A 19522-nucleotide genomic window follows, 5' to 3' on the forward strand; every position below is an offset into this window, starting at 1 on the left:
AGTGTGTGTGTGTGTAAGAGTGTGTGTGTGTGTGTAAGAGTGTGTGTGTAAGTGTAAGAGTGTGTGTGTGTGTAAGAGTGTGTGTGTGTGTGTGTGTAAGAGTGTGTGTGTAAGTGTGTGGGGGTGTGTACACGGTACACACATGGGAGGCTGCAGTGGGATACCGGAATGATGGGAGGCTGCAGTGGGATGATGTGGAATGATGGGAGACTGCAATACTGTACTGTAGAATGATGGGGGCTGTAATGGAATGATGGGGGTGCTGTATTGGGGACTGTAAAGGGATGATGAGGGCTGCTACGGTAAAGGAACTGCTGTGGGTGATTGTAACGGTAGCGGTACAGTGTCCTGAAAGTGTGTGGGAGCCATTTTAGAGCCCTTATGTTTTGTGGCCCTGTGTGGGAGTCAGGCAATTACAGTACCGTACCGTAGTGTGTTACTTTGATTTGTTGTCTGCTTTTCTGCTGAACGGTCTATATGTCTGACTACTGGTTTTACACTGCAGAACGTTCCTTATGTAAGAGTAGAACGCGCTGGAATGTTTCTCATGAAAATAAGACATGGTACAACTTTCGGAGCAAAAATTAATATAAGACGGTGTCTTATTTTCGGGGAAACAGAGTACATTCCACGTCTATGGGAGTGGAGAGCAGTGACTATTCAATGCCTTAAGTAGCAAGCACATGCATACGCCCTGCAGCTGCAAGAAGCCGATGGCTGCGGCTAACACTGCTCGCTGTTAAAGAGAAATGAATATTCAATGCTTTCCACGTGTGTAATACAGCGAATATTCATTTCTCTTTAGCAGCGAGCATAGGAGGTAGCTGAAGCCGCCGGCTCCAGCCTCCTGTGACTCTTCTGCGCTGCTGCCGCTCCCCCATCTCCCCACCACAGCCAGAGCTGTAAGCCAGAGTACAACCTGACTATAAGACGCACCCCCCCCCCCTTTGTTCTCCACATTTTTGGAGTAAAAAAAAGTGCATCTTATAGCCCGAAAAATTCCTGTATACATTCATCCATCGATGAAAAACACTGATGGAACAAGCAAGCACTGTGATGACACCAGCAGTGTTTTTTCACGTAAATATTTATTTAAATATGGACATGTGAAGAAAGCCTGTTGGTTGCGTTATGCCAATTGTGGTACAATTTTGGCACACTCGGACACAATCTGTTACATTCCTTTGTTTAGTGTCTAAGAACAAAAAATATGTGGTGCAAGGCAGTGTTTAATGCAAATTACGCCAGAATTCTAATACATTTAGCTTAAATTGAACCTGTCAGCAGGATTGTGCTCAGTAAACTACAGAAAGTGTCATGTTCGCACCGTTATACTGATTAAATTGACACCTTGGTTGATTAAATTTGTCTTGTGGTTGATTTGTAATCTTTATTTGTAGTTTTCAGTTAATGAGATTCTCGTGCTCTGGGGCGGCCTATGGGGGTCTTTGTGGTGCTCTGCTTACATATTCACCTGTATGGCTTATAACAGATGACTGATCCCTTACTGACCCTATTTTACATACTGCATAGATTTATGGTTTGAAATATAAAATCACATTCATCAGACAAGCGGCAGTGACTGCGCTGTAGCATGATACGGTAGATAATATGCCTTGTCTCATTTTATTTAGACATAGTTTTGTTGTTGTCAAATTTTATTTTTTTTTATCAAAATGGCACCAGCATCCGCGCCTGCGCAGTAGTATCTATCGCGTTGATAGCTTCCACTGTGCAGCTGCCTGCACCATTTTACTAGAGAAAAAAAAAATAGGCTCCATAAAGATGGCGCCACCTGTATAGTAGCATCTATCGGAATTGCAACCATATAATTTGATTTCATCAACCCAGGTATCTTTTTAATGATGCCAACCTGACACTCTTTAAGTTAATCACACAATCCTGCTGACAGATTCACTTTAAATGAGGCCTACCACTTTAAAGGCTCAAGACTAAAGTTCTCGGCCATTTGTGCTGGCACATTCTACCAGAGCAATGCGAATGTCATGGACCTTTCACCAGAAAGCACACCTGCAGAGCAGGGGCTGTGCGACCTCATAGCTGCCTCTTCACAATTTTTGCCACTTTAGAAACCAAACTAATGACCAAGCAAATTTTTTTTTCTTTTTGCTCCTAGACTCACAGTGCATATATGCTTTTCTATAAACGTGTGGAACCCGAAGAGGAAATTGGCAAGGGAGTGAAGTTTGATGTCTCATCAGAACTTCTCGAGGTTTGTAATCAAATTGTACAAATCTTTACTATTGGTCACAAATGTATATTGGGTATTGCCAAATTGCGTACAAATGCAATCTTTTAGTCACTTTAGCAGTCTTAGCAGATTTATCCATTACTGCCAAAGATGAAAACAGCTTGTGTCATTGGCTAATTACATGAAGCATGGTACTCTAGCAAGTTATGGAAATATCTCTTGCAGTGGATTTGGCATGACAACATGCAATTTCTTCAGGACAAGAACATTTTTGAGCACACTTATTTTGGGTAAGCATTCTAAAGTAAGCTTCACTTTCTGTTGTTTGACATGCAGGGAACTTGACTCTCTTCATTTTCTTACTTAGGTTTATGTGGCAGCTTTGCAGCAGTATACCAAGCACTCTACCAGACCCTAAAGCCGTATCACTAATGACTGCCAAGGTAATGCCCATTTCTGCACAAGCAACATACTCTCTCGTAAATCAGAGATAAGTGTCACTTACCCGCTTCTCAGCACGTGACTTTGGGTTGCAACTGCAAGCGTTAATCTTTATTCTCTCACTCAGTCCAGCATTCAACCTGTGTTCTACTCTGCAGTGGGAGCATAAATCACACCCCGACTCGACCACACACCTCGCTCATACACTCTGCCACTACTCACCGAACACTCGGGCGATGAGTCCCGGAAGTACTACTTACTACTATGTGCCAATCACCAGGAGCACACACTCTAAGGCTATGGATTCTTTAGAGCAACAAGGTTCAAACTTATTAAAGTTTTAAGCTTTAATATAAAAGGTACAGTACTTAGGATATAAAAATGGAAATAAAAAGTGACGTACAAATTTGCAAAACATCGATAAAATAAAAGGGAGAAAACTTACAGAAATATTGAACTTTGCATCCTGATTCTCTGTCCCCAAGGGTGGGGGAATATGAAATGAAGCACAACATCTAGGCTGCCCCTCACTGTGAACCCTTTTTTTGTGTGTGTGCCTAATTTATAGATGTGACTTGGCGGTCCAATTTCTAGACCAGCTTCTCATGTTAATATTCTAATTGCTGGTTTGTGACTGAACCATGGCTATTTTACCAATGAATACAATATTTTTTCTCTGAAACTCTTTGTGTAACCTTTCTCATAGATAGTGTCATTCTCCAATTGGCATCTCTTCAAAAGAGCTGTAGGGTTTGAAATGTTACCCCTGGTGAGATTGGAGACAGGAGACTGCCTTCTCAGGATAACATGAGGTCATGACCTGTGTGGAGAGCTGCAGTGCAAGGACAGATGTTAATTTACTGCTGGTCATACATGCATACATATACATATTTCACTACAATAAGTAAGCCAGATTACTATTTACTGTGATCTTTGCATTTTTTTGGAATATAGGTACTTTTGTGGATGCGTTTTTCTCATTAAGTGCATGTAAATGTAATTTACAGTGCATTTTTTGCACTTTTTCATTAAAATTTGTAATCCATTTGGTATCTAAGGACTTAAAGTGTCACTAAATATAATTGAGTGCAGAATGAGAAGTCAAAACAATCACATGGCAGAGTATATATCCCTTACCTATTTTATGCAGAATTATCTTCTTACCTGATTTATGACTAAATCAAAATGGAAAAATATTGATTTAATCATAAATCTGCTCAGAACATGGTTCCACAGAAAAGAGATACAATTCGTATGGAAAGTATTCAGACCCCTTTAGATTTTTCACTCTTTATTGCAGCCATTTGGTAAATTCAAAAAAGTTTCATTTTTTTTCTCATTAATGTACAGTCTGCACCCCATCTTGACTGAAAAAAAACAAATGTAGACATTTTTGCAAATGTATTAAAGGAGAAAAACTGAAATATCACATGGTCATGAGTATTCAGACCCTTTGCTCAGACACTCAAATTTAAGTCACATGCTGTCCCATTTCCTTGTGAGCCTCCTTGAGATGGTTCTACTCCTTCATTGGAGTCCAGCTGTATTTAATTCAACTGACAGGACTTGATTTGTAAAGGCACACACCTGCCTGTATAAGAGCTCACAGTGCATGTCAGACCAAATGAAAATCATGAGGTCAAAGAAACTGGCCAAGGAGCTCAGAGGCAGAATTGGTCATAAGTATTCAGTCCCTTTGCTCAGTATAGAGTAGAAGCACCCTTGAGTCATCTTGGGAATGATACAAGTTTTTCACACCTGGATTTGGGGATCCTCTGCCATTCTTCCTTGCAGATCCTCTCCAGTTCCGTCAGGTTGGATGGTGAACATTGGTGGACAGTCATTTTCAGGTCCCCAGAAATTCTCAATTGGGTTTAGGTCAGGGCTCTGGCTGGGCCAGTCAAGAATTGTCATAGAGTTGTTCTGAAGCCACTCCTTTGCTATTTTAACTGTGTGCTTAGGGTCATTGTCTTGTTGGAAGGTGAATCGTTGGCGAAGTCTGAGGTCCAGAGCACTCTGTAAGAGGTTTTCATCCAGGATATCTCTGTACTTGACCGCATTCATGTTTCCTTCAATTGCAACCAGTCATCCTGTCCCTGAAGCTGAAAAACACCCCCATAGCATGATGCTGCCACCACCATGTTTCACTGTTGGGATTGTATTGGGCAGGTGATGAGCAGTGCCTGGTTTTCTCCACACATACCGCTTAGAATTATCATCAAAAAGTTGCATCTTGATCTCATCAGACCAGAGAATCTTATTTCTCATAGTCTGGGAGTCCTTCATGTGTTTTTTAGCAAACACTATGCGGTCTTTCATATGTCTGGCACTGAGGAGAGGTTTCCGTTGGATCACTCTGTCATAAAGGTTAGGCTAGTGGAGTGCTGCAGTTATAGTTGTCTTTGTGGAACTTTCTCCCATCTCCCTAGTACATCCGTGGAGCTCAGCCACAGTGAACTTGGGGTTCTTCTTTTACTTCTCTCACCCAAGGCTCTTCTCACACGATTGCTCAGTTTGGCTGGATGGCCAGGTCTAGGAAGACTTCTAGTGGTCCCAAACTTCTTCCATTTAATGATTATGGAGACCACTGTGCTCTTAGGAACCTTGAGTACTGCAGAAATTCTTTTGTAACCTTGGCCAGATCTGTGCCTTGCCACAATTCTGTCTCTGAGCTCTTTTGCCAGTTTCTTTGACCTCATGTTTCTCATTTGGTCTGACATGCACTGTGAGTTGTGAGGACTTATATAGACATGTGTGTGCGTTTACCAATCAAGTCCTATCAATTTAATTAAATACAGCTGGACTCCAATGAAGGAGTAGAACCTTCTCAAGGAGGATCACAAGGACATGGACAGCATGTGACTTAAATATGAGTATCTGAGCAGAGAGTCTGAAAACAGGGCTGTGGAGTCAGTAAGCCAAACCTGCGACTCCGACTCCTCAATTTCCCTTCCACCGACTCTGACTCCACGACTCCAACATATATTGCTTATATTTAAGTGAAAAATTGATTGTAGTACAATGTGAACATCAGACATTTAATCATTTTTATGATACAATAATCAAGACATTTAGATAGAACATATCTATTTATTGGAATACAACTTTAGAAAACAAAAAACTGTAATAAATTGTAAATATGTAATACACTATGTAATATTGATTATATATATATATATATATATATCTATCACTATGTAATAAACTATGTAAGTGGCAAAAAACAGTTTTCAACAAAAACATACTAAACATTTGTGCAGTCTGTGAATTTGTTATAAGAAATAGAATTGCCTCCATCAGATCCTCCTTCATAGATGACCTAAAATCTGACCTAATAATTTTAAGGCCAGAGAACAACCTCTCTACACTAACTTGGGTTGGAGCCAAAGCCGTAACCACATGGGCAACATCTCTAACAATTTCCAAGTATAAAGGAATTGCCTCGTGCACAGTCAGTTTGGATGAACGGTTGAATTTTTCTTTTTCTTTGAGAGCAAGTGAAACATTTTGCTGAAATATGGTCAATCTGCTTACTATAGGAGACTGAGTGAAATCTTTTTCCTTGCAGCAACGCTTTGCCTGCTCCATATCATCCAAATACTTGTCAAAGTCAAACTCCTCATCTGATGAGGATGAAGATATGGCAGCAGTAGCGCTGTCAGGACCCAAGTCCTCTTGGGCCTGGCAGTCCTCCTGTAGGCCATTCATCCTAACTGCTACCTCAGTCAGAGCTTCTTTTCCTTTAGTAAGCTGTTGATCATCAAGCAATACACGATGACTTGGGTCCACATAAACAGCTGCCAGAAAAATTTTATATTCCAATAGCTGTGTGTCTCTCCGTTTTCATTGAAGCAGAAATGCCATCTGCGATTAAATCTCCTCTTTGGGACAGGCAAAATAGCAAGTTCTTCCACTCCCTTATGAAAATGCCAGGAGTTAAATCCTCAGCTTGTAATTTTTTAGTCACGGTAAATAGGTGATTAAGCAATTCCTTCAATTCAGCCACCTGTGTCCAATGACCTTCATTTAGGGTTACCTGAGGGTTCGCCATATCTATAAGAAACGATTTTAGCCAGGATCAAAACTAGGGGGGGCAGAACCTCATACTGTTCCGCAGAATCTCATACTGCACACCTCAGCTGCTGCAGAACCTTATACTGCACACCCCTACACTTGAAAATAAAGCCTGCACCTTAAGATGTGATGAATGCAGTCTATTTATTCCAACTATCAATTGATGTTGATGTGTTACTGAAGACGAGCAATGCCTGTCCTGGGCGTCCTTTTGGGCAGCTATGAGGTGTACCTGACTGGTGCTAAAAAAAAAAGGAGTGTTAGTCTGTGTGCTACCCGGCTTTCATTCTTTTTGGTACAGATAAGATATGGATAGACAGAAATGGATAGAGCAGATTTCTAATCTGCTTTTGCTATTGAAAACATCTGTGAGCTCAAAAACCTTTCAGGTGATGCGGTTTTTTAAAAAGCTGATCTGCTTTTGCAGCTGAAAAACGTATCCTCAACAAAACGCAGCAAAAATGCTGTGTGTGAATGTGGCCTTAGATCAGGAATAGAACAGCCATTTATAGGACATTTCATAACTTTCCCAAATTCCTATGAAAAAATATTCAGCACATTCTGCATTTAACTACTGTACCCAATTTATTATATATTTTAGGAGTCATAGTCGGACCATTTTATACCGACTCAGACTCCACCAAAATGAGCTCAGACTCCACGACTCCGACTCCACAGCCCTGTCTGAAAATGTATGATAATGTGATATTTCAGTTTCTTTATCGCTTCATTGGTGGACACAGGTAACCATGGGTGTATGCTGCTGTCGCTAGGAGGCTGACACTATGCAAAAAGAGGAAAAATAGCTCCTCCTCAGCGGTATACACCCACCGACAGACACAAAGCAACCCAGTTTAAGCTTAGTGTCTGTAGGAGGCGGACCTGGATCTGATCGCAGATTCGTGTGTTTTTTCCCTTGCAGGTACAGTTTGTATTAATCCTTTCCCTTTGTTTTTCAGGTTCATCATCTAGGGTAACAGGGTGTAATGTCTCACCCTGTTTTCTCGCATGTATGCGACCGAGAGCAGTGTGGTGTTACCCACATTGCCCACTCTCTGACCCGCAGGCAGGACTTTATCCCCTGTCACCCTTATGGGTGCTTCAGGGCGATTACTGGTGGCCAGTCCTTGCCTTTTCCCCTCCTCACCCCTCTCCTCGGAGAGGGCTGAGAGGAATACGGTGGTCACCAGCAGTGGCCTGCCCCCTTCTTGTAAGGGGTTGAGGCCGTCTTCTGCACCGTCTGGAGACGATGCGGGAAGGAGCATCTCCGATACCAGTGATCCTATCCCACGTGAGAGCTCCTGATGTGATCCTCTGCTGTGAAGAGGTTCATGGACTCACCTGCAGGTAGGTATGTTTCCTTCCCGAGGGCATACTGGATCAGTCCTCATTTTGGTCCTTAATAAGAACACCACAGACCCGCTTTGTGGTTTCCTCTCCATGCCCCCTGCGGCCGGGCACCCTTTCCAGCAGCTACCCCATGCCTCTCCTTTCTGGGAGAGCACACTGCAGAGCACCTTTATTTTGGTCCCTCCATAGGGACCGACCAACCTTCTACTTTAGACACTGCATTTTTACAGCCCAACAGCACCCCCTACATGAGGGCGCACTCCCAGCCGAGCGCTTGTTTTCGCGCTCTTTGATGTTCCCCTCCAGTTCTGCACGCATCCCTTGGTGCCTATTTTTTTTTTATTATAATCCCCCCAGCGTCAGGGGCGGAAGAGCTCCCACTTCCCCTGTCTGTCCCGGTCTGGCCATGCCCCCTTGCGCTTCCTGCAGTGGCAATTTCACTTTGGCTGGCTGGCATTTCTTCAGAGTTGGCTATGCCCCCGTCGTGCCAGCCTATTAGATTCCTTCTTTCACTTTCACCAACCGGAAAATAAGCCACGCCCCCTGATCCGCAGTGTGCTGCTGCATCTGCATCCCTGAGGCCATATTACATCCCCTGCTGTCAGTTTGCGTCGTCTGCTGCAAACGCCGCATTTCCTGCCTCATCCTGCACCCTCTCGCTGGGAAAGATTCATCGTTCCAGGGGGACACAGCTTTCCATTATACTCCTCTTCAGCAGTATCCCTAGGCTGTGATAGTCAACGTGCGACTGGACACCCCGCCTCCAGCAGGGCGAATTTCTATCACACACGTGACCCTGGATACACCGCCTCCAGTAGGGCGAATTTAAATAATATTATGTGCATCCGGATACATCGCCTCAAGCAGGTGAATTTCAGTATTACACGAATAACTGGATACACCGCCTCCAGCAGGGCGAATTTAAATACTAAGGGGAAACACCAGGGAAACCAATACAATGGAGGGCCCTGTGATATGGAACGGGGACGTGGAGACCTCCTGCACTCCCCTTAGTCAGTGTCTCTACACTCCTAACAGTCCCTATACAGGCTCCGCACCTGTCGCCGAGCTGGAACCTAAGAACCCTAGCTCACCCTGCACCTAGCCCTTTCTAGTGAAATGGACGGTGCAGAAACTAATCCCACCACTGTACTGAAACACACATAAGGGAAGTCACAAACAGGGGTAACACCACTTAGCTTTCCTCTCCTGCTCCCAGCAACAGTCCACCACCAGAATGCAGCTTTGCTCCAGAATCGCTGCTACTTCTCCAAGCTTTGTCAGAGCTGCAAGGAACACCTCTGTAATTCCTTCCTCCACCAGACTTTACACCAGAGCTCTCCTGAGCCACAAGGAACTCCTCTCTGTAGTTCCTTCCTCCACCAGACTTGGTTGGAAATGAGCAATATCACCAACAGTGATTACAACACCCTGACACTCTTTTATAGGTAAGAGCCAGCAATCACACCTGCTTCATAATCACGTGCACTAAACTAAAGTAACCAGAGTGCAATGACCCTAACGGCCTCCGGGGGCAAAACTAGAACTGAAACCACCACAGTGCAATGACCCTAATGGCCACCGGGGGCAAAACTATCTTTAAGCACACAGCTTAAGGAAAAAAAAGGTTACTAGTGCATTTATCTGTTATAATCCAACCTGGATCATGACATAGGCTTGACCTATGCCAAACCCTGCAGGAGCTCCTCGCTTCCCTTATAAACCCACGGTAATTCATTACGCTTGTGCCTGCTGTCAGTTAAAGTGTCCTTCAGATCAGCCGTCGCCTTTCTGCCAGTCCTGCAGTCCTTCCAATATGTCTGCACCACAGGAGCACTTGAACACCTGGGATGAGTGCACCCCCCTGGAGTGGGCTGTTGCCATGTCTCAGTCCGTCTCTGACCTGACTTAAATATCGCAGTCCCTGGTCCAGGCCCTGGAACTTCTTCCAAATCTATCTTCCTCCACCAGTGCTCCGAACGCCTCCCAGGGTGATTCGCACACACCTGACCACGACCTTTGCAGGGACAAATCGGGAAGAGTGTCTAGAAATAACGCGCTCTCAGCTCCTCATCCAGCTCCCCGGGTCCCTCTGCATCTTCCAGGGTGCCCTGCTCTCCCCATACCTCCTCGGAGGAGGCGTTTGGGTCGGACATGGATTCCCAGTCTGGATCTGAGTCCGATTCGGACCAGACTCCAAGATTGCAGGACATTGTTGATAGTCTTATTTTGGCTATTACTCAAACACTTAAAGAGAATCTGTCACCCCTTTTTTCGACTATCAGCAGCCGACAGCGCCATCAGGGGCTTATCTACAGCATTCGGTAATGCTGTAGATAAGCCCCCGATGTAACTTGAAAGAAAAGAAAAGCAAGTTAGATTATACTCACCCGGGTGGGTGTCGCGGTCCGGTCCGGCGCCTCCCATCTTCATACGATGCAGTCTTCTTTGCTGCCTGTCATGGCTCAGGCGCACTGCTCTGCCCTGTTGAGGGCAGAGCAGAGTCCTGCAATGCGCCGGCTGCTCATAATTGAAAAAAAGGGTGACGGATTCCCTTTAAACTAAAAGATGATGAGGCTCCCTCTCAGGAACACTCAGTTTCTTTCAAACTGGTAAAACGTCCTCCTCGGACCTTTCCCAATCATAAACAGTTTGAAGCGACTATGGCCAAACACTGGGAACATCCCAAGAAGCGATTCCCCAGAAGGAAACACCTAGACATTCTGTGTCCCTTTAGTACAGACCTTGTCGGTAAATGGGCTGAGGTGGGTCCAAAGGTGGACCCACCGGTCTCGCGCCTGTCCTCAAACACAGTTCTGTCTCTGCCAGACGGTGTGTCTCTTAAGGACCCCACAGACAGGCAGATTGAGTCGTTGGCCAAATCTGCTTTCGAAGAGACTGGTGCCTCCCTCTGCCCCAGCTTCGCGTCCACTTGGGTGGCGAAGTCTGTCTCTGCCTGGGCCAAAATACTTCGCCAGGTCATCGTAGCATCGGCTCCCATGGAGGAGCTGGCGGATTTGACAGACCAGATTGTTCACGCCGGCAAATATCTTCTAGCTGCCTCTTTGGATGCGGCTGGCTGTTCCGCCAGAGTGAGCAGTAACATCATTGCTATGCACCGCATCCTTTGGTTGAAGGTGTGGAATGCAGATCCAACGTCTAAGTCGTCACTCACCAGTCTAGCCTTTTCAGGGTTCCAGATTTTTTGGGTCCAAGCTAGACCAAATAATTTTGGACGCTACCGGGAGGAAGAGTACCTCTCTTCCCCAGTCAAAGCCCAAACGTCCCTTCAATAGGAAAGGGCCCCTGTCTTTCCGTTCCTTTCGATCCTCCTCAGGGAATTCCTCCTGGCAGGATCGCTCGTCAACCCCTGGGGAGAGAACCTGCGCATCACTGGAAGCCAAAAGGCCGATCCTCCAGTACCTCAGGGTCCCAGTCTCCCCCACCTGGAAGCTTTTCCAGGGTGGGAGGCCGGGTTCTTCTCATCAAGAACGCATGGTTGTCTGTGGTCGATGACGCTTGGGTCAGAGAGATAGTTACGTCCGGGTACAAGATCGAATTTAACCCCCCCGGCAGATGCCTCTTTCTGTCTCGCCCGCCAAAACTCCCGTCTCAAGTCCCAGGGATTCTTCAGGCCGTGTCTTCCCTTCTCTCAGGGGTAATCGTTCCCGTTCCTTGGAACGAACGGTTTTCAGGGTTCTACTCCAACCTGTTTGTAGTCCCGAAAAAAGATAGATCTCTTCGTCCGATCTTGGATCTCAAACTGTTGAATCGCCACGTTCGGATCCGCCATCTCAGAGTGGAGTCCTTACGCTCGGTTATCGCCTCCATGGAACCAGGGGAATTTCTTTGTTCTGTAGACATCCAGGATGCTTATCTCCACTTTCCTGTTTGTGTACAGCATCAGAGATTCCTTCGGTTTGCAATCCAGGAGGATCATTATCAGTTCACAGCCCTTCCTTTCGGCCTGGCGTCTGCCCCCAGAGTTTTCATGAAGGTCATGGCATCGGTCATGGCCATCCTTCACTCCCAAGGGGATTCTCATAATCCCTTACCTGGACGATCTCCTGATCAAGGGGCTGTCCCTCGTCTTTCCGCCAGGGAATCCGCTCTCTAATGCGATCAGTCCCTCTGCCCTTACGGTCCTGCATGAGGGTTCTAGGTAAGATGGTTGCCTCCATGGAAGCTGCGCCGTACGCCGAGTTCCACTCCCGTCCCCTTCAGTTGGCCCTCTTGTCTGCCTGGGACAACACAAAGAAGGTAGTGAGAAAAGGTATATATGTCATGTGGGGCAATATAATAGCTGTCATATTATACACAATTGTAGTAAGTGTCCCACAACAATAGAATACCGTGGAATGTAAATGACCGGTTGTCAAAATTCACATGAGAGAGGAAGGGAGGGACTAATCCAAAAACAACAACCCATGGTCATATTATAAAATTGCTTTATTAATTTGCGGGGCAAGGAACAAATAAAACATACTAAATTGCTGGTTAATCATTGAAGGATAAGGACACAATGAATCATGTTTGCCAATGTGTACAAAATTACAACCATAGAAAAACGTATGCCATATAAAGGGTATATAATCAGGACCTAGTAAGCACATATATAACAGTAGAAGTGCCCAGGGGCCATTTGTTCACACAGGCCAATAATAGGAAAAATCAAAAAATCCACAACATAACTGGAACATATTTATTACCTGAAAAACGCAAGTGCAGGCAAGCAGAGGGTCCACGTGTCCGCCCCAACGCGCGTTTTGGAACACCTTCGTCAGGGGGAGCGGGGTCGTGGGAACGCTCAGGAAGTCCTCCCGATCAATCTCTCGTAAATCAGGGCAGTCTTTCTTGCCCTTCTCCGCTGGTAGTCCCTCCTCGCAGGCAAGCTGGTCCGCATTGTCAGACGCCACTGCCGTGGCCTACAAAAATCATCAGGGAGGGACTCGCAGCAAACAGGTAATGGCGGGGGTGAAAATTGGGCAGCCGATTTTCTTAGTCGTCAGGGTCTCGCATCAGGCGAGTGGTCTCTCAATCCCGCCATCTTCCACCAAATATGCACGAGATGGGGCACTCCAGACATCGACCTATTGGCATCTCGGATTAACCACAAGGTTCCTCAGTTCGTAGCCAGGTCCCTGGAACCCATGGCCATCGGTTACGATGCCCTAGTGATCCCATGGTCCCTGTTTCGGCTACCTTATCTTTTCCCGCCTCTCCCCTTGATTCCGAGAGTCGTGAAAAAGATAAAGGCAGAAGGAATTCCTGTTCTCTTGATAGCTCCAGACTTGCCAAGATGGGCCTGGTATGCAGAGCTCGTGAACATGCTAACGGACATCCCCTGGAGGCTTCCAGACCGTCTGGATCTTCTCTCACAAGGCCCCCTCTTCCACCCGAGTTCTCGGTCTCTGAGTTTAACGGCATGGCCGTTGAAGCCGCAGTCCTGAAGGAAGCTGGGTTCTCTCACAAAGTTATCCAGACTATGATTAAGGCGAGAAAACCGGCATCCTCGCGCACCTACCACAGATGTTGGAAGGCCGCCTTTCGGTGGTGTGAGGGAAAACTGTTTGTTTCTAATGTCCTTCTCTCTTCCTTCCGTCCTCTGCTTTCTTCAAGCGGGTTTTGACCTGGATCTCTCGCTCAGTACCCTTAAAGGGCTGGTGTCATCCCTGTCAATTCTCTTCCAAAGATATCTGACTTCCCGTTCCCAGGTGAAGACCTTTCTTCAGGTTGTCGCCCATCTGGCACCACCTTTCTATCCTCCGATATATCTATGGGATCTCAATCTTGTTCTCGGCGCTCTACAGCGTGCGCCCTTTGAACTCATCCAGATTATCTTGTTCTCTCTCCTGTCATGAAAAGTGGCCTTCCTAATCACCATTACGTCTATCAGGAGGGTTTCCAAAGTAGCAGCATTGTCTTGCTGTTCTCCTTTCCTGAACCTGCACCAGGACAAAGTAGTCCTCCGGCCCTTTCCTTCCTTTTGCCCAAGGTAGTTTCTGCCTTCCACATCAATGAAGACCTGGTCCTTCCTTCTCTATGTCCTTCTCCAGTTCATCCACTGGAAAAGTCCCTCCACAAGCTGGATTTGGTCAGAGCTATTCGAGTTTACCTCCTAGGACTGCTTCCTTTCGTCAGTCTGATTCCCTGTTTGTCATTCCCGAGGGTCGTCGTAAAGAGCTCCCAGCTTCTAAGTCCACCATTGCTCGTTGGATTCGCTCAGCGATACTGGAGGCATACTGTGTTCAGGACAAACGGCCTCCTCCAGGAGTGAGGGCTCACTTCACTCGGGCTGTGGAAGCTTCCTGGGCTGTTTGTCACCAGGCTTCGGCTTTGCAGATCTGCAAGGCTGCAACCTGGTCATCTTTACACACCTTTGTGAGGTTTTACAAGGTTAATACGCCTCTGCTGATGCAGGCCTGGGTAGGAAGATACTGTAGGCGGCGGTTTCCCACCGGCTGACCTAGGTTCATTTTTCTCTACATATCTTTTTCATTTTCCCACCCTTGGTACTGCTTTTGGACGTCCCATGGTTACCGGTGTCCCCAATGAAGCGATAGAGAGGGATTTTTGGTACTTGCCGTAAAATCTCTCTTGGAGCCTTCATTGAGGGACACAGCACCCTCCCTTACTGTTGTACCGTATTGGCCGACGTGTCGTTATTTTGTGTTGGTACATATGTTGAGCTTCTGGTTGCTTCTCCTACTGCTTTAACACCGACTGAGTTTCTTTGTGCCTGTCGGTGGGTGTATACTGTTAAGGAGGAGCTATTTTTCCTTTTCTTGCATAGTGTCAGCGACAGCAGCATATGCCAATGGTTACCTGTGTCCCCCAATGAAGGCTCCAAGAAAGAGATTTTATGGTAAGTACCAAAAATCCCTCTTTTTCTTTTTTAAGAAATTTGGAAAAATTTCTACATTTCTGTTTCTTCAGTCAAGATGGGGTGCAGAGTATACATTAATGAGAAAGTGAACTTTTTGAATTTCCCAAATGGCTGCAATGAAACAGAGTGAAAAATGTAAAGGGGTCTGAATACTTTCCATACCTACTGTAAGTGTTGCAAACCGTGCTGTCAAGCAATCTCACTGATGGACTTGGTTAGTATACAGCAGACTGCAGAATAAGTTGATATACATAAAGACCATTGTCGTCAAAAAGCTCAAATTTTTTTACTGAAACGCCTACTGCAAAAGTGATCTCTAGTAAACAAAAGAAAAAAAAAGCCTCATAAGGTGCCCATATCTTTTAAAAGAATAATTTGTGGCTCAAATATTACTGGATCTTGAGAAATGCAGATCTGGAAATAATTTATTTTTTTTTTTCCTTTCCAGCTCAGTACATCATTTGTTTTGGAGACCTTCATTCATTCAAAAGAGAAGGTATTTTCTTCCTGAATGTTGTTTTTATTCTCATTACAAAAGCCACATGCTAAATAAGTTTACTGTTGGAAGGGAATGCTAACTTTTGTTTTATTCTTTTCGAATAATCATTTCAGAAATTACAGTTGGTATAAAAAGTCTACACACCTGTGATAAATTGCCAGATTTTTGTAATGTAAAAAATAAATCGCACCCAAGAATAATTTATGAATTCACCTTTAATGAGAGAGAGACAGTAACTGCTGTTGATAGCAGATCTCAGGGCAGTCACCCACAAAATGGCGCTGCCCTGTGATGCTACTCTTCATTCTGCCCCACTGATACTAGAGCACCCAAAAGGGGAGGGAAATGTTGATGTCAGCAGTTACAGCCCCAATTTTCCAGCCAACAGTAAAGCTGGTAAGTCTTACTATAGCTGCTTGATGTCTAAAAAATGGGAAATGCTCCCCCTAGTGGAAATTATATATAATTGTAAAAAAATATATAATTTTCCTCTAGCAATGTTTGCAAATAGTGCAAACATTGCATTAATACATTTTAATTACTGTTTGAAGATTAATTTCACAAAAAAAACTACAAGAAAACTGGTGGCACTTTCCCTTTAAGTTACTTTGAGCGTTAGACCTTTTTATTGGTTGGATCCAGAGAGGGAAGATTTTTTTTCTCTTAGGCTGGTTTCACATTAGCGCTTTTTAAGCGCACGCACGGCCGGGGGTAGCTCCGCCCCCGAGCCGGCTCTCTGCCCGGCGTGCCCGCCCCTTGCTTGTAGCACCGCCTCCTAGCGCACAGCGGCGCCTGCGATCGGCGCACCCTATCTTTAGCATAGGGTGCGCAGATCGTGCGCAGGCCGTGCGCTAGTTGCGCTTTGACCTGCGCTGCGCACTTTTGACGGTGCGCCGTGCGCGACAAAATCAAACTTTTCGGATTTCGGCGTGCTCGGCGCACCGTCGAAAGTGCGCAGCGCAGGTCAAAGCGCAACTAGCGCACGGCCTGCGCACGATCTGCGCACCCTATGCTAAAGATAGGGTGCGCCGATCGCAGGCGCCGCTGTGCGCTAGGAGGCGGCGCTACAAGCAAGGGGCGGGCACGCCGGGCAGAGAGCCGGCTCGGGGGCGGAGCTACCCCCGGCCGTGCGTGCGCTTAAAAAGCACTAATGTGAAACCAGCCTTAGCAGTTTTTGCTGCTTGTTATACGTGCATAGGTACATTTTTCAGTATGATGAACTACATTATATTCTATCCTTACAAATCCACCTCCTATAACTGGGGTATAGATGTAGAGTAGATTTGAGTGATTTGTAGTTCAGTCTTATTCCTGCAATAATATTCGATAACCCGATTATGAGTGATCATTGCAAAGCTGTAATTTCTTTTTTTGCCCAGTTGGATCTATGAAAAGCACAACTTCTATTATCCTTGTTGGCTGATTACTCAACATGGGTTTTATCGAGCTGGAGTATTGGTGCATCTCCAACCATAAGATTAAAAAGTTGTCCATTAGTGGTCAACCCCTTATTACCAGCTCCACTCTGAAGCATAAAACAAAACTATAGACTTACCTCTCGGACTGGCACCGCTCCTCTGACCTCAGTGTTGTCCTCTGGTGGACATGTGACATAAAAGCGATCAGCGGCCACTGATCGGCTGCAGCCCTCACTTTTCCATAAGAGCGGACTTTGGTCCTAGAGCAGGGGGTTTGGTTACCTGAGCAAACTGTGTGATGCTAGAATCATTTTAAGGCTATGTGCACACGCTGCGGTTTTTGCTGCGGATCTGCAGCAGTTCTGCATACAGTGTACAGTATCATGTAAATCTGTGATTTACAATCTGCTGTGCACATGCTGCAGTTTTTTAACTGCAGAAAATCTACGGTTTTGAATCCGCAGAAAGAAATGACATGTCACTACTTTTCTGCGGATTCTGCTGCGGTTTACCATCTCCTCCATTGTAGAGGTGATAAACCGCGGGGGAAAACCGCAGGCCAATCCGCAGGTAAAACCTTAGGTCATTTTACCTGCGGTTCCGTAGATACAAATCCGCAGACCAATCCGCAGCGTGTGCACATAACCTAAGAGAGCCTAGGCCATTGGGCCACCTACTGTTATACCTATGACTTCATATATCCATCCTTAAAGATACGGAGGTGAATGGTGTCCAAACTTGTAGCTGAAACTACACTTTAATTAGGTTTCATCCCATGTTTGTCCTGTTCAAGCCATCTTGAGAATGATGAAGATCTACATGTCCTTCAGAGCCACTCAAGACGCTTCTAGATATTTAGACAGTCTCTACTCAATTATTAATAGCTCTTCCTATATGAGGATTTTTACAGAAATCGCTGTTCATCAGAGTCGGATCTCCTTGTCTTGACCCATAAGCTGATAGGAAGGAGGATGTATATCAAAGATGTCAAACTCATACAGAGAGACCCAAAATAAAAAAACTTGTCTACAAATAAAGAAGTTTTTCTTTATCAAATATAAAAATGAACCTTTTCATATGGAACCAAACTTATTATTGGAATAATATGTTATATAACAGCAGTAAAAGCATATGGTGCTCTGGCCTAATTTAAATATGTAATAAAGAATAAAAAAAACCTTGAAGATAGTACAAGTAATAAACTATGATGCCAACAAAAGTGCCCCCACAAACAGTGTGATACCCCCACAGTGAATTCCACCAAAGCACCTTCCACAGGCATGGTATGATGACCCTACTTTACCCCCCCCCTTCCTTCCATTTAGTATAATGGGCCCCCCCTTCCTTCCATTTAGTATAATTGGCTCCATACAGTATAATTGGCCACACACAGTCCTCCATATAGTATGATGGGCCACTCATAGTCTTCCATACAGTATGAGGGGGGTGGATGAAAGCATCGCTGGCCAAATATTATCACCCTGTCCCGCAGGCCAGACTTTGATATGTGCGATGTGTATGATGTATGAATAAATACGTAATCCTTTCCCGCAAAGCTATAAATCAGTTCTCTCAGTTGCTCATATTTTATTACATACTCTGGGGGTCTGACTGCAGTGAACTCACTGATCCAGGGCAGGGACAACTCTGTAAGTCTGGCTTCACATATGCGGATGGGCGAGCTGTGTACGTCTGCGGATTTCCTCCGTGAAGCTCCGCCCACTGCCGCACCTCCTCCGGCCAGCTCCACCTACATCAGCATACTCCTGCATGTGGCCTGCGTACCCTATCTTTAACATTTGGGTACGCAGGCCATGCGGATGTATGCGGATGCCTCCGCATGCCTAATGGAGTGATGCTCAAGTCTTCATACGACCAATCTATTGTCTAGGGGACTGTTGGAGAAAGCCAAATACAGTGTTGTGGTACAGTGATCATCTCCTGTTAGGTTAGGCAAGGAAGTGGGAGTATGCAGCTCATGTCAGTGGAGTTCGAATACACTCAGCGTTTTGTGCTGATAAGAACAGCGATGTTGCCCAGAGAAATCAGTCGGAGTGTAAAGTTATATATAAAATAAAATTGAGGAGTGGCCTTATTTATTGTTCGCCCTAACATGAAATCTTCCCCAACAATAGTCAGACACATGAGAACCAGTAACTTCTGTTCAAAGTTTATCTGATTGTCGAGCACTGCAATGGATGTGCATGCAAAGCGATGTATACATTTTACTCTAAGGCGTACATTTATACATGTAATGTTTTCCCCCCTTGATTTAGCCCACTATGCTTCAGTGGATTGAGCTTCTAACAAAGCAGTTTAATAATAGCCAGGCGGCTTGTGAGGTAAGATGCCCATGAGCTACTAGTGAGTCACTATGTGCCATTATCAGGGCTGCTGACTGACTGAGCCTGCTTTTTCTCTCAGTGGTTCCTGGACCGCATGGCTGATGATGATTGGTGGCCTATGCAGATACTGATCAAGTGTCCAAATCAGATTGTAAGACAGGTGGGTGAAGAATTTTCTCTAAAATTGATCTTTTCATTTTGTAAATACGCCAATTCTGAATCTGAAATGTTAGGGTTTTTTTTTGTTAAACTACATGGGGGTCCCGCAGTGGTGAACATGTCTGTAGGAGTCAGGAT

General features: G+C 45.2%; 1 protein-coding gene across 1 annotated transcript in view; it reads left to right on the forward strand.

Annotated features, from left to right (window-relative positions):
• The first annotated feature begins 2090 nt into the window (after positions 1-2090).
• Positions 2091-19522, forward strand: part of LOC141078220 (ubiquitin carboxyl-terminal hydrolase 34-like) — a 99115-nt gene continuing 81683 nt past the window's right edge. Inside the window, exons 1-6 of the mRNA XM_073565019.1 lie at positions 2091-2233; positions 2438-2502; positions 2580-2655; positions 15412-15459; positions 19157-19222; positions 19305-19385. Coding sequence (XP_073421120.1) covers positions 2153-2233; positions 2438-2502; positions 2580-2655; positions 15412-15459; positions 19157-19222; positions 19305-19385 — 417 coding nt within the window. The 5' untranslated portion in view covers positions 2091-2152. The remainder of the gene's footprint in view (positions 2234-2437; positions 2503-2579; positions 2656-15411; positions 15460-19156; positions 19223-19304; positions 19386-19522) is intronic.

Source organism: Dendrobates tinctorius, unplaced genomic scaffold (genome assembly GCF_039654945.1).
Source record: "Dendrobates tinctorius isolate UK_male_01 unplaced genomic scaffold, ASM3965494v1 ptg000518l, whole genome shotgun sequence".
Lineage (NCBI taxonomy): Eukaryota > Metazoa > Chordata > Amphibia > Anura > Dendrobatidae > Dendrobates > Dendrobates tinctorius.